This window comes from Falco punctatus, assembly GCF_963210335.1.
Source record: "Falco punctatus genome assembly, chromosome: 3".
NCBI classification, from domain to species: domain Eukaryota; kingdom Metazoa; phylum Chordata; class Aves; order Falconiformes; family Falconidae; genus Falco; species Falco punctatus.
In genome coordinates, this window is record NC_137582.1 from 68650570 (window position 1) to 68665593 (window position 15024).

The following is a 15024-nucleotide window of genomic DNA, read 5'->3' on the forward strand; positions in this document are numbered from 1 at the left end:
AGTGCCTGTGAAATATGCCGAAGTCCTTAAAAATACCATTCAGTGCTAATAACAGTAAATATCATTTTTCATACAACCAATATGTGACATTGGTTTCAGAAGAAATAAATGTATGGAATGCAGATTTTGAAATTCTATTAGGCTTCATATAATTATAGTACATAAAGAAAAGCGGTGTAAGGTTGACATTACATTATCTGAGCTCTTCTAGGAACTTAGACATGTGTGTGGTTGAGAAAGGGAAAAAGAGACTTGGAAAAATCATGCTGTACTTACAGCCCGGCCATTTACTTACAGACATCAAACCCAGTGTTTTCACTGGAAGTAAAAATATTTGTTTATTATTCCGGAACAGATTCTCCCCAATTTTCTAAAAATCCATGCTATAGCTTGAAACTGTAGGTTAAAAGTTCCTCCAAAGCTGTTTGTGGGAAGCCCAGGCCTCCTTAGCTTCTTTGACAAGGGTGTTGACGATTTAAGGTCTCCAGCCTGCCCTGAGAGATCACTTATATCGAACAGCAGATGAAAAGCCAGTGCAGATGTAATTTATTGTCGGCGTTTCCTTCTAAAGAATAATTGTGGAGACTTGGCTAGATCAATAATATGGATTTTTGTTGTTAGGTCTTGTAGTCTGCACCATAATGAGAGGTAGGGGACAGTGGCTGTTTTCTAATAGAAAATAAAGGATTGGTTTCCGTGTCTTTCTACATTTGAATGCAAAATGGCACACTTGAAACTAATTCAAGTTGTTAAGAAAGGGACCGTTTTCTATTGCATTTCTGCTATCATATAAACATGGCAAGTTAGATCAGCCCCCTGTACAGCAAGTGAAATATTGCCTTTACATTTTCCCAAAAGTTAAAGTCGCAAATTCTGAAGTTGAAATGATAAAATTGTTAAGCATATCCAGAAGAATGTAAAATACATCTATATATCAATACATGCCCGTAACATGAGATGAAGTATTTTGCCTAGATATGAGGGATTCAACCCACATCAAGCTTCAGGGCTAGGAAATGGTGTGAAGTTGAACTTAAAGTCACAGGCGATGAAGTTTTCTCTGTGTGTCTGTGTGGATACATGTATTTATGCATATACCACAATACATACACAAATAAGGTAATTAATTTATTAATGTCCCTGAAAATGAAAGTTGCAAAAAAATCAAATACATCGCCACCTTTCTGGAGCTTAAAAAGCAGGGACCAAACCTCCTCCAGTCTCAGGTTTTCAGATCCAAAGCCTCACTGACTCCTTCAAGAGCCCTGCCTGCATGACAGCTCCCAGATCTGACCTAGAGGAGTGTGGAATATTTAACTGGCAAATAATTGTATGGAATGGATCAATTTCCCTATTTTAAAGCTGTTGGTTGGTTTTGAATCATTTCTCTGTGGCTCAAGAAGCTGTTCTAAAGGCCCAAATATAAACTACCTAGCTAATCCATGAGTTTGCAAAGATGGTATGGGTAGTCTGTGTCCTCGTTAGTGTATGAAGCTGCAGTCCATACTGAAGCTTGCTCCTAGACGTTAAATGCAACATGAGCTAATTTATGGCAATATATAGATGACGAGCAATTTCTTGGTAGGCATGTAACAGCATTTAACTTTAAAGTGTGAATTTTATGCTGGGGTGTTAGGCATTGCAGCTACTTAGAAATATTTATACTTAAAATTTATTAATTAAATTAATATTTAATTATAATTAAGAATTATGTGTAGTCCTTCTATTCCTTTTCTTTGATGTTTTGATGAAGTGCTACATGCCGAAGATTCTGATTTAAAAAAAACAAAAAAACAAAAAACACCAAAAGAAAGAGATTATTCAGAAATCTCTGTATAAAAATCATGTATAACCTTAGCAATAATATTACTGACAAATATTTTGCAGTAAAATTTGGAGTTTGTTACATCATTTTGCACATATGCATTCTTCATGTGATAGGATGAGTTTCCATTCTGATATTTCTGTTTGTTTGGGTTTTTTAAAATTCAATTGTAATCACAGATGGCTAGAGCTGACTCCTAAAGGGGGGTGCCCAAATTATTTCACGCCTTAGATACTGCCTTGGGATACTCTCATCAATGGACCAAATTTTCAAGAAATCCCGAAATCCTGTTTCAGTCTGCTTTTCATGACCAAGATTTAGGTGCAGAAAATAACAATACACCATTTCCTTTATTCTGAAATGGAGATTAATATGTTCCAATCACATTTCATAGCCTAGCTACCTGGTAGAGGTTAATCAGCATTTTTATGATCCCATTTTAGAGCAGGCTGCCTTAGAAACTTTGAAGGAATTACTTTCCTTCTTGTAGCACAGGGCCCAAGGACTCCCATGCTGCAGCAACTGGGGTGGGGAGCTGGGATTCCACTGGGGCCTACATGGAGGCAGTGGAGGGAGAGGGAAACTGGTCTCTCTGGTGCTCTATGGGGAGCTCCCACTCACAAGATGGTCTCTTGCTTATGTTAATGGCATCTGAAGTTAACTGAGGCACTGTGTTTTTCCAGAAAGTTCACGAATTAGCTTGCCTGGTTATGTGAGAATAAACAACAAGGAGGTTTCCATCTCTCTGTCTTCACAGAAGGACTTGGAAATTTGAAACCTGACCTCTTAACCCAGCCATCTTTTGTAGAAACTAAATTTCCTTCCCCACGGGGAATGAATTCCACATCATGGCCCCACCAGCCCGCTCTCCACTATGTTAGTGTGAAAAGAGACAATTTGGCTCCAAAGACTAATGCAATTCTTTAAAAAAAAAAATATTTTGAAAATTTCAGTCTTATTTGAGGTCATTGAGTCTGTATCTAAGGTTAGCATTATTAAGTTGTAATGACCTTCCATATGGCCTTCATGGGCTAAGATTGCTGTGCATGTTAGTACATATTGAGTAAAAATACTGCTGTGAAATGATAGACTGTATTTACAGACAATGGGGCACAATCCTAGCTTCTATTAAAACAAACAACAAACAAACAAAAACAAAAAAAACCAAAAAAAAAAAAAAAACCAAACTAAAGAGAGTGTTTACACACTTTTAATGAGTGTTGAGCTTGCCAAAATCTCTTAAATTGGTCCAGAGGTCTGGAATGAAGAATTATTTGAAGACGAACAATATGAGTTCTGCTGCAGTTTCAGTAGCAATCCCCAGACCTGTTTTCTTTATGTCATGAAAACTTTAGAAACATAAACAGTGCTGAATTGCCACTGGTACTGAATAATGTGGCTTTTATTGTTGCCTGGGCTCTTCTGTATATTCAAGAAAATAATTTAATACTTATTAATAAATAGAAGGTAACTAAAGATGACTGTGATCCAGTCTGTTGAAAATTTCTCAGTACCCTTAATTTGTTAGTAAATTCAATATATTTTATTTAAGCAGAATCATATATACAGTATATTAACTTTTTTTCCAGGCAATCTTTACTCAGCACAGAAAGGCCAGATGTATGGGAATTGTAAAAAATCAGGATATGCATAAAAACTGTTCAAGTGCATAAAGCAGCCCCATCTGGAAGACATCTAACAGAAATGAAGTTGTACAAAACCATTCCATTGATAATAAAGCTAATTTTTATGGGTCTGACAAGTATGTAATTATGTTCAGTGGTGCTTTTCAGATTTTATCACAGTCAATAAACCGCAGTGGTAATTTCATTCCCATTTGACATATTTACATGGAAACATTTGATTGGAGGAATTAGTAACCCTGAAAGCCTTGATAGATATGTTTTAATGATCTGTGACCTCCGCAGTCCCTCATCTGTTTATTGTTGCAACAGGCGAGAAGTCGTTCCTCTGTGACCTTTGTGGCTTTGCCGGCGGGACACGTCATGCCCTCACCAAGCATCGGCGGCAGCACACAGGTCAGTAAAGCTGTCTTTACTCTTTGCTGTATTTTCTCCAGCAAGGGAGTTCCTCTGCACTGGGGAGTAACGCAAGTCAAATACCATGTTACAGCACAAATAGTACGTTCGCTCACTGTTTACTTTTCTTTTTCTCGTTTTTGTAAAATCAAATCAGTATGCCCAAGGTCTGCATCAAATTTGGTAGCTGGGACTTTGAATAATTGCTTGGGGGGGTGGAGGGTATTTTTGGTGTTTTTTCTGAAGGAAGTAGAATTGTAAAGACTGGCTTTCTTCTTTAAATGAATGCTAAGTCTACTATTATTTTTTTTTTCGCAAGGCCCAAATAGATTACCTACTGTGAAGATTTTGCAAGAGTCTGCTAGAATGTCCCTGGGTGAAAATTAGAGACTACATATAGATTAATCCATTATTTTGGACTGAGACATAGTTGAAAGCTAGTGTTGTTTCAGTTGCCCTTTTGTAATTTTAAGATAGTTTGTAATTAATAGGTGCAACTTTAAGAGTTACCACATGGTTGGCATGTAAAGCAGTATTTCTCTCCCAGAATTAGTAAAGCTTTCCTACCACCTGGTTATAAAAATTTAATATTAGATAAAATTAAATTGGTTCTTAGTTTCAGAAGACCAGGAAAAGTGTAACTATTAAACATTTATTAATACATTTTATCTTAATTGTGCTTTTTAGTAGTTCCATGTAAGTGTTTGATTATTTGAATAGATGTTGTTCAAACAGACGCAGAAGTGTTGCTGCCTAAGCCAGTGTGGTTTTTGTTTTACTGACTATTGTGAGGATAGTGTAATATCGTCAGGAATTGCTGTGTGAGTCGTGACCATTGTCTAATGTACAGTGGAGAGAAATGGCTAAAAAATGAGAAGCTGTAGTTGTTACATCATGAATTTTCCATGGATTTTGTAAAGGAATATCAGCGGGAGATTTTATGATGTCCCTGAATAAACTAATTTTGATTCAGGACATACACCACGTAAGTGCGTAATTTCCTGGAAGGCAGCTACTCACTTTCTTGAGAGTCTGAAGCCATTCTTTCCACCCTGTTTTCAGTTTATTAAAGCAACCATATTTGGAGGAAAGTCTGACGCTTTCAAAAAGGTGGGGGTTTCAGTGCTGGTCAGGCAATATCTTGAAACACATAAGCAAAAAAAAAAAAAAAAAAAAAAAAAAAAGAAAAGAAAAAAAAAGTAAAAATACAGGGCCAAATTTTGCTTGCAACCCTAACTAGTAATCATAATTCCAGAACTTTTCTTCTGGTAGCAAGAAACATACATCTGTGTGAGGGTATTGCCACAGTCAGTTCCGATTCACTGCAGGAAGTTTGTATTTTTAAAGTGTCCAAGAAAAGGCATTTAGTAAGTATACTAAGTTCTCTTATTATTACACTCTCTGAATGATAAAAGGAGCAATTACAACTAGTGGAAGTTGAATGCTTCAGTTTTAACTAACAGTTTTCATTTTTCTGGAGCTTCGAAGAATCTTCGTCTTGGCTGACGTTTACCAAATATGGGCTAAGAATGAAAAATATGTTTTTTCTTTAGCAGAAATAAATTGTTGTTATCAATGGGATGGGAACTACCATGTGGCGCACTGGCATTGTGTACATGTCTAGGACTCATAACCAGTGCAGCCATACAAATGGTAACCAGTCATTTCAGAATGGTAAAGTGGAAGAAATTCATATTCTTGTCTTTAACCTTCCTGTCTCTACCTATTACGTGAGTGCAGATCCGGTTTCTATGAAATGTAAGCCCTTATTATTGGTTATATTTTTATAGTTATTATATCCTTAGGCCACAAGCCAATAGAAAAAATATTTTATTTCCTGGTTTATGTGCAAAATTGGGCTGAAAACGTGGTGTGTTCCTGCTGAAAAGCTGTCCAGGTTTCCATTGGCTTTTTGCTCTTCTTTTGCCAGTGTGGTAGAGACTTTTGTGCTATGGTCACAGGGATTCACAGGTTATAGATCATGAAGCTTGCATCTAGCAAGCATAACTTTATATTTTATGTCAGGACTGGAAGCTCGTTATTACTTTGCTATTAACTTTATGTTATACAGGACAGTATCTCAGAGGCAGAGGGATCTGTCTTTTTGGCATTTATCTGCCTCTGTGGCACAAACAATCAGAGATCATTCTTTAGCAGAAAAATTATCTGTGGCTTCTGTTTGTTTCCAGGAGAATGACATAATCCACCTTTGCCTGCAATGTTGCACTTTCATGGGTTCCCTTCTATTTTCATCCATTGCACAACTTTTTTTCAGTCCTTAGCTGCATGCACTCCTCTTTGTACCTGTATTTTTTCTTCTGTGTCCTCAGCTGGGACAATTTTCCCAGAGCAGAATGCCAAAGCAAATTACAATCAGGTTTGATAAGGGATGGGTATCAAAAATAGTCTAAATGGCTTAAATAATTCCCTACTGTAATACAAGCTGTCTAGGGGGCTGACATAGAACATCTTCCAATCCAAGATTTACTTCTATCACCTGTCACAGACCCTTGATTCAAGGGCAAATGAGCAAATCCTTACATGTAGTTGAGGAGTCTTAACCGGCTTAACAAGCCTCTTCTTGTCCCAGCCTCAAGGCCTGAGGTGTCCTGACACCCAAGAGAAATGTTCAGCTGCTGATAGATATTTGACATGAGAGGACTGGCTGTAGGACCAGCCACTTAGCCTTTTAATGTTCTTGATTCTGGTATTTCTTCCTTTGTTACTCTCTTTTTAGATGAACCTGTTTTTATATACAAATACCTTTACCTTGTGAAAGATGCACTTTCCTTGGAAATATTACAGGGAACATAAAGTATAGCTCAGTATGAAAAAGGCTGGCATGATCTGGTAGCTCGTGAAGCAAACTGTAGGGACTAGTTTGGTAAATAGGATGTTATCCCTGGAAAGCATGTTTTTGATTTTTAAATGAAAACAAGTACAAGAACATTAGACTGAAAGAAAAAGCCATTAGTTTTAAGACATGAAAAATGTTTATAGTCAATTTATTTGCAAACATGATGCATCTACATACAGATTTCCTTGATACAGGCTTTCTCAACTGTAAAGTAGAACTGTGAAGTAGAAAAAAATAATTTGACCTATCAAGGGATCACTGGTGTTTCACCAGTTGACATTTTTATTCTATGTTAAATACGTCATGACTTTAATGACTGATCTGGTCCTGTGAGAAGTGTACGCTTTGAACACAGAATATTCTAAGTCTTCGGCTGATTTTGTCCTGGTAAAATGTTCTAGCATTTTTTAATTATCTGAATGCATCTTCTTCCAGTCCTATTCTACAAGAATCAATGTATGAAATTTTGCAAGTCTTTCACTGGCTACGTAAATACAGGCATTGGCCTGATCTTCTATTTTGTGAATTGAGTCAATGGAAACTTTAAGAGTGGCCCAGAGTTTGACCAGAATTTTATCACAGTGTAAAGAATACTTACATCTCTGTCTCTGTCAAATTCTTTACAATCAGCATTTGTGGCTGCCTAGGCTGTAAGCATAAACTGTCTTAAGAAACTCAGACCAATTGCAGTATCAGCTGGTGCTGTGTGGTAAATAAGGGCCAGCTTGCGTTGCTGCAAGAATGTATATGCTGTAGTTCTGGTGCTGCAACATGACTAGGAGGAAAAATTTTCATCTTTTGAGTCACGCTGAAACATTTTTTTTTATTATTCATATTTTGTCCCAGTGAGAAAATCTGCCTGAAGTTAGGAAGATAAATAATGTTGCAAATTTTAGTGTTGGCTGAATTTAGCATTAGTTGAATTCCACAAAGTATTTGTGCAATTATCTGAATTTTATAATAAAAAAAGAGTAAACAACCCCTAAATCAGCGACCAAAAACATGTACACACACATAAAAGAAACATATCACATAATTTAAATATTTTGCCTTCATCGTGCTCAACTAGGAAATTGCATAAGAGAGAAAAAACAAGCTAGGGTAATTATTTCTGGCTTGATTTGAAAACATGAAAACACTTAGTTCTTCATTTTAAAATGTTTTTTTTTTTTTATGTTCTTGTTGTTATTGTTCTGCTCTCCTCCTTTGTCTGCTTTTTGATATCACTCTAGTTTTCCCTTCTACATTTTTCCTAGTAAACTTCCATTTTGTGCTGTAGTAGCTGGTTCAATCCAACAGTGCTGATCAGTCACAGCCTGTGTTGTCTGGCATGAGATTCTTTTTTTAATGTTGCCTTGTACTCCTGCAAACTGCAAAAGCCCCATCCTCATCTTCTACACAATGGCAGTCTATATTTGCTTCTCCTATGTTGGTTGTGGTGGAGTCTTCCTGGGGATTATAGAAGTGCATTACAGTAGTAGAGCATTAGAGGGTCAGTACACCTACTGTGCACAGCATTCTATGACAGTCACACTGAGCCTATGGAACTGCTTAAGACTCTGTCTTTGTTCAGGTATTTTCATGAATTTTTGAAGATGGTGGCTTATATGGTACAGATCACTGTTTGTATGATTGCTTCTGCTCACTCATTTCAGTCTTGCGCTTCTCAAGACATTTATAGGTCAATGTAATAAAGAAAGAAAATTTAATAATATATGTGTTTTTATCCAGATGAGTGACTCACTTTGTGTTTCTATTTCTCATGTGAACTGCTCTTTGACTTTAATATGTAGTTACATTACTCGGCATTGAATTTAATGTATAATGTAGCCTCTTCCCTCCAACTTCCCCACCACAGCTTAAAAAAATTATGATGTTGAATACCACAGAAGATGTAGCACAGTAAGAAGACTTACTGCTCTTTTCAGGAAGAGAGGTGAAATTTGGAGAGGATCTGTGTTGTTTTTCCTTTTCCATTTATGCCAACATTTGCAGCAGAGCATGGAACTTGATTATAGCAAATGTTTGGCCAGAAATGACAGCAAAAACCTGGGTATCTTAAAACTTTCTCTCTACCTAAAAGAAATTGTCTACTGGAACAGTGTTCCTCCCATTTCTGAGCATATAAATGTTAATCATTTTTTGCTATGGAAGAGCGATCCTCTGGCATCTACAGGGTTTCTCATAAGAAAGCAAGAGATCAAGGATGTACTTAGTTTTATATGCCTTATATGCAAAAAAGTTGGCCAGACTAAAAGCAAACAGAATTTACTTTAATATACTTCAGGCTTTGTTAGCAAGACTGTAAGTGCTTCTCCGGGGAACAGCCTTAACACTAGAAATAGTTGGAAATAAGAAAAAAAATCTTGTAACATGTAAGCAGATGGCTGTATTTTGTGGTCTACTCATTCTTTAGGTCATAAGATTCTTTCTGTGCTGCTCAACATACCATGTGACAGACAAATAGGACTAAAAGCAATAGTTTCCTGTTGAGACGAATGATCTAAGTTTTCTTGCATCTTACTAAGATTCTGATTAGTTGCTCAAGACTTCAAAATTGAATGCACCATTTGATTTTATTTTTTCTTCACGTATGTGAAAGCTGGATCCTCAGTAGCACATACATATAAATGCCGTATATAGTCTATAGATAGAAATAATCTGGACAGTCATGATTATAAACAAAACATTCACTTCACAAATCAACATCTATTACCAGACTTACACTTTTTGTTATTGTGTCATTTAATTTTTCCTTTAAAAAGTACACATTAAGTATATAATTGCACAAAGAAATTCATGATTGTACTAAGGTATGCTCTGTGTCCTAAAAATCTCATCATCAAAGACCGAGAATTCAAAAGAGAGAAAATCAGAGAAAAGAGGAAGAAGGAAAGAGAAAAAGCTGTATTTTGGGAGTGAGGCAAGCTAAGATAGATGCTAAAAGAAGTCAGTGCAGAATTTGGAGAGGCAAGAGAAAGAGAAAGCCTTTGTCGTGATGGTTTAGGAAAAGCAGAATGGGTAGAGCTGACAAGGCTAACTGGTTAGCAGCAGGCTTAATAACTGCTTTTGTACAGACTGGTGCTCCCCATGATCTGACCATTTTATCAGTTGCTTTCCCAAACTTTGATTGTTGGAGCTAAAATTAGGTGACTTAACTGATGCACTTCAGAAGTTGCTTGCAGATGCAGTATTGTCAAAAAAGCAAAGCCATTTTTTCTTTTGTGATCCTGTGGTTTGGAAACGTAGCTTTTTGAAAGTGCCTGTGTTAAAAACAAAACAAAAACCTCCAAAGACAGGGGGTCCTTACTTTTCTCCCCTCCACAGAGCTTGTTAACCATGGGGTCATTTGGGGACAGCTGTCCTTTTTCGTGCAGTTTGTTATTTAAAAAGTTAGAGAAGGTAAGGCACAGTCAAGTCTTCTGTGATGGTAAGGGGTGGGGGTGGGGGGGCTGCTGTGGGTTACCTTTATTAATCTTTAAATACACCGACTTTGTCCTTACTCACACATTTTTGGATACACTATTTTATAGTTATTGCCTAGTGTTTTAAAAATACTGTCAGCATTGCTTTTTTGATTTGTGTTATTTTATTCTTGGTTTAATTAGATCCTTGACTGGGGGTGAGGGTGAATCATCCTGGAATATTTAATGGCAGCCCATATAAAAACAAAATTAAGTTTTTTGCCTGAAATGGTTGGGAGCGGCACGGGGGGAAGGAAGATTGGGACACAAAGGCTGATAAAGAGCATTCTGGCCCAAAGATAAGGAAGACAAAAATACTTAAATGAATAGATCTGTGGAAATCTTAAATAAATAAACAAATAAATAAAAGTACTGCTGCTAGAGCTAATATACTCTTCAACACCCCCCAACTCAAATAAATGTCTAGTCTTCTTTCAGATTTTTTCAACTGTACTTATCAACCTGGTTCCTTTTCCATAAAAATAAATACTTCTGCCCATGTGCAGCTGCTAAGAATTACAGGCCATGCTAGGCAGTCTTTTTTCCTCCCAGTTTAGTTGGCTTTTGTTGTGTGGTGCTGCTGTAATGTATTTACTGTCAAGTGAGATTTACACATAGTCCACTTGACAGGAGCAGTTAGCCACAAGGATTTCCTAAGGAGAAACTTCCTGGAGCAGTGGACAATGTTTATCAATTTTCTTCTGGTCATGATGGAATTTGCAAGCCCTCCTGGCTTCCACTGGCCCTCACTCGTCTGTCAGCCCCGCTGGCCCTGCCGCAGCACAGCAGCAGACCTTTACCTGATCCATCCTCCCCTGAATGGCAAACTAAAAATCTCCTTTCAGTTCGGATCTGCCTTTTTTACAAGGGGGCAAGTTAGCAAGGTTCTAATGCATTTTAAATGAAAGCAGTTAAAATAAGTATGTATGTTATCTAAAATACCTGTGGCTTTACTACTTAGGCTTGAAAACGTTGCTATCTTCTTTAATACTAGAAGATAAAATAAATCAGGCACGGGAAACCTTCAGTTCAAGAACAGGTTACGTTGCTAGGGAGTCTATGGCCTCCTAGAGAGTTTAATTGAAGCAGCAGCCAGTACCATTCAAGCTGCCGGAAGAATCAGCTTCTCCAGAGCAGAGAGTCAGTGCCTGACAAGAAAACCCCATTTGAGGCAGGAAAGACATACTTTCTAGCAGTCTCAATTTGTCCAGCATAGAGGCTTCTGCATTGTGTCCTGCCCCTTCACCTTTCCTTGTCCCATGAAACAATAAATGAAAAATAGTGGCGGGTATTCTTTCCAGCAGCTGCTAAAAGCCATTATTCCAACTCTTTATGGAGCTTTCAGAAGCTGCTCCGTTGTCTTTCTGAACAGTGTTACAGCCTTTTCAGGCCCAAGGACCTTGCGTTTCTTTTTACTTTGGGAGGAAAAAAAACCCAACAGTCTCCAAGAGTGAAAAATGCAGATTTCTCTCTCTTCTGAGAATTCTAGTGAAGTCTCTTTGGAGGTCTTTTGAGTGTTTCATGCATTAAGCAGGCTTGAAAAATCCAGCTTGGAGACATGGTCCTTTGCTAGTGATGTGTCTTCTGCTGGTGACGTGTCTCCTGTCAGTCTGAAAAACTGCAAATTGTACCTGCTAAGAGGCTTAGGGTTCAACTTTGAAACTGCCTATTCTAGACCTCTGAACAGTCTACAAAGTAGGTGTCCATCCCTGGCAGTTTTATGCAAACTTCTTAAGTTAGGGATGTTCATTCCTTATGTAGTCTTTAGGATAAATACTTCTGAAGGCTTGCACAACGCAGTCAAGATCACCTCAGTTAGGAGCTGCCTTTTGTTTTCTGCATACAAAAAGAAACCTGTTTCCTCCCTAAATGGTAATTACATGTGTGGTAGTTACATGGTAAGCCACACAGAATATTTCTGCAGTGAACAGTTGGAAAAATGGAATGCCAGTGTCTTAGCTAGGCATCGCAGTATGTGTACCTGTCAAGAGTTTTTGTTTTGGTGTGGGGTGGGCCCTTTGAATGGTTCCTTCTCTGGAGACACTCATAACCTGCCTGGACATGATCCTGTGCGAGCTTCTCTGGGTGAACCTGCTTTAGCAGGGGGTTGGACTAGGTGATCTCCAGAGGTCCATTCCAGCCCTGACCTTTCTGTGATTCTGTGACCCCTCCACTGGAAGGACAAGTACTCTTTTCACATAATAACTTATAAGCTAGAGATTTTTTTTTCTCTTCATCTTTAGAAATTTTCACTGCAGTTGCATGTTCAGCAGAGACTGAATTGTAGTGTTCTGAAAAAATTGTTGCCCTACTGTAGGTTTGGTGGTTTGTGGGTTTTTTTTTTCCATTAAACTTTCAAGTTCTTCTGCTGAAATTGGCCCACTGTTCAGAAAAGATTTACAAAGGCAGAAGGGTAGCAGGCAAGAGAGGGGGAATGGAGCACTGAGTTCTGGTTCATATTCTCAGTTCTGGTTTACGTGTGTTGTTTCACGGATAAGATGAAAAATCTAGAACCAGAGACAAAATCAAAGTTTCTTCCTGGAGATGATCCTTTCTGAGAAGCACTAAATACAAGCTTCAGACTGATTTTTCACCTTCTGACTCTTAACAGTGTTGCTTTCAGGGTTCAAGCTTCAACAGAAGGTATAGGGTGAGAGGAATACCTGTCACCTGATGATATTTTTATGAAATAAGAACCAGTAACATGATTGCCATTTCAGTGTATTTCTTTCACCTCCTTTTTGCTGCTGTGTAACAACACGTGGGAAATCAGCTGACTACTAATAGATGTGTATTTGTCATAGTAATAGTATTTTTCAGTTAATACATTGTATTTGGAAATTTATTTTGTATTTGTGGTTGTTAGATATATGTGGACTAAAATCTGTCTCAAGGGAGATGCCAGAAATCTAGACTTGTCTTCCCTTTCTGATGATGAAAACCAATAATGCCTGTCTTCCTTTGTCACCTTCTAGGAGAGAAGCCATTCAAATGTGATGAGTGTAACTTCGCTTCCACAACGCAATCACATCTGACACGACATAAGCGTGTCCATACTGGAGAAAAGCCTTACAGATGTCCCTGGTGTGACTACAGGTAATGAGTCATTAACTAAAGCATGATGAGAGAAGGGTTAAGGTGATCAGATGAGGTTCATTTGAAGTCACCAGTAAAAATATATTGCCATTAAAACACCATCAGGGAAGCAGTAATTGCATATTAAATTAGGAGCTAAATTTAAAAACTTAGTCTTCAGTATTTAGATATTACTTTATAAAGAAAAACAAATGATGGGAAACCTTTTAGTCGTAACACTGCAGTGCTTATGTTGAGTGTTTGTTTCACAGCTGCTCTAGTGTCTGTTAGAACTCTCCATGGTGAGGCTGCTTATCTGCATTGCCTTTTCAAATCAGTTGCAGTTTTGAAATTTTTCTCGGTTGACTTGCAACCATTTCACCAAGAAAGGAAAAGTCTCCTAAAAGGCTTAGCAGCCTAAATACTCACCAGACACTTATTAGAGGGGGAAGCAACTGGAGCTAGTTACAGTGCTGCAGAGTCTTGTTTTTCTGCTCCAGTTTTCCTTCTCCTTGCCAGCCAGGGTGTTTGGATGAGAGTTGGCTGTAGGGTTTGTTGCGTGGCAAGGCCTCCCATGTTGCACCACTAAAACCCATCCTTTTAGGGCTATAGATTAAATTCTCAAAAATCTCATGCATGGACAGTTGAGATTACTTCTGGTGCTCACCCCATGTGTCTTTGGTTCATTATAGACTACTTATTAAATGATCTCATAATGCTTCTTAAATGGTTCTTTACTCTTCTTAAACATGCTTCTACACTCTTGAATACTTTTAATACCTTGCAGTGAGGTGGCTACTCTGTATGTACTATAAAGGAATTCATAGAAGTTATTAATGAGCAATTTTCAAGAGTTGATGTGCAAAATGTTTTTTAAAAATCAGTATTATATTTGATAAATGGCATATGATTATGTAATTAGATGCATGTGCTGTGATGCATGCATGCAAGAGAAAGTTAAACATTTGATTATACCACTATAGTGTTTTATATTTTCTTTTAATGCTGAGCATACAACTGTAATGTTCTTTTAGTATAAGTTTCAATGTAGTTTCCTAAAACAAGATTATAAAACAAAGCCTAGCTGCTCTCAAAATACCTGGTTTCATGCTATTTATGAGCTGCTTTACAGAAAGCTTCTGTACAGAAGGCTTCTGCAGTGATCATGCAGTATCTGTACAAAAAAAAATTGTTGCATTGCTTTGTGTATGTGGAGCAAATGTGTGAACTCTTCTGTATTGAGCACCCATTAAATCAATGCCTAGAACTGCAGAGAACTGAATTTGATAACCTCAGTGGGGTGGGGGCTTCCGTTTCTGTGCTGCTACCTTAAGGGTCCCCCTGCTTCGCTTATTTTCTTTTTTTTTTTCCTCTTTTCTTCCTCTTTTCTTTTTCTATTCTTTTCTTAAATGTTTCTGTCGGCTTCAGTAAGTCACCTAAGAAAGAAAGATGGGTTTGTGTTTGCAGAGTGGTTGTTTTAAAAGGCCTGTGTTGAGTCAAGTGAGAGCATACAAGCAATAGTGTGCTATGTTTGATGCTACATGTTTGAGGAGGCTTAATCTTGTGGGCATCCACTGTAATGAACTATCCCAATTGGAAGGAATAGTCTTATTAAAGAACTAAGTAGTGAGAGGTGGGTTACAGTGGGTTTGAGTTCCTGGCCTGAAGACCCTAGGGAGGGGGAACACTGTAGATGTGAATTAGTTTGCAGTTTGGGGCCTGTTACACACATGCGATGAGTGGATGTAATTCCCTCACTCAGTA

The 15024-nt window shown here is 37.7% G+C and overlaps 1 protein-coding gene across 3 annotated transcripts in view; it reads left to right on the forward strand.

The window, feature by feature from the left end:
- Positions 1-15024, forward strand: part of ZNF407 (zinc finger protein 407) — a 355347-nt gene that overhangs the window by 206011 nt on the left and 134312 nt on the right. For all 3 annotated transcript variants that reach the window (XM_080381215.1, XM_080381213.1, XM_080381214.1), the window contains 2 exons: positions 3781-3864; positions 13161-13281. In XM_080381215.1, the coding sequence (XP_080237341.1) occupies positions 3781-3864; positions 13161-13281 (205 nt within the window). The remainder of the gene's footprint in view (positions 1-3780; positions 3865-13160; positions 13282-15024) is intronic.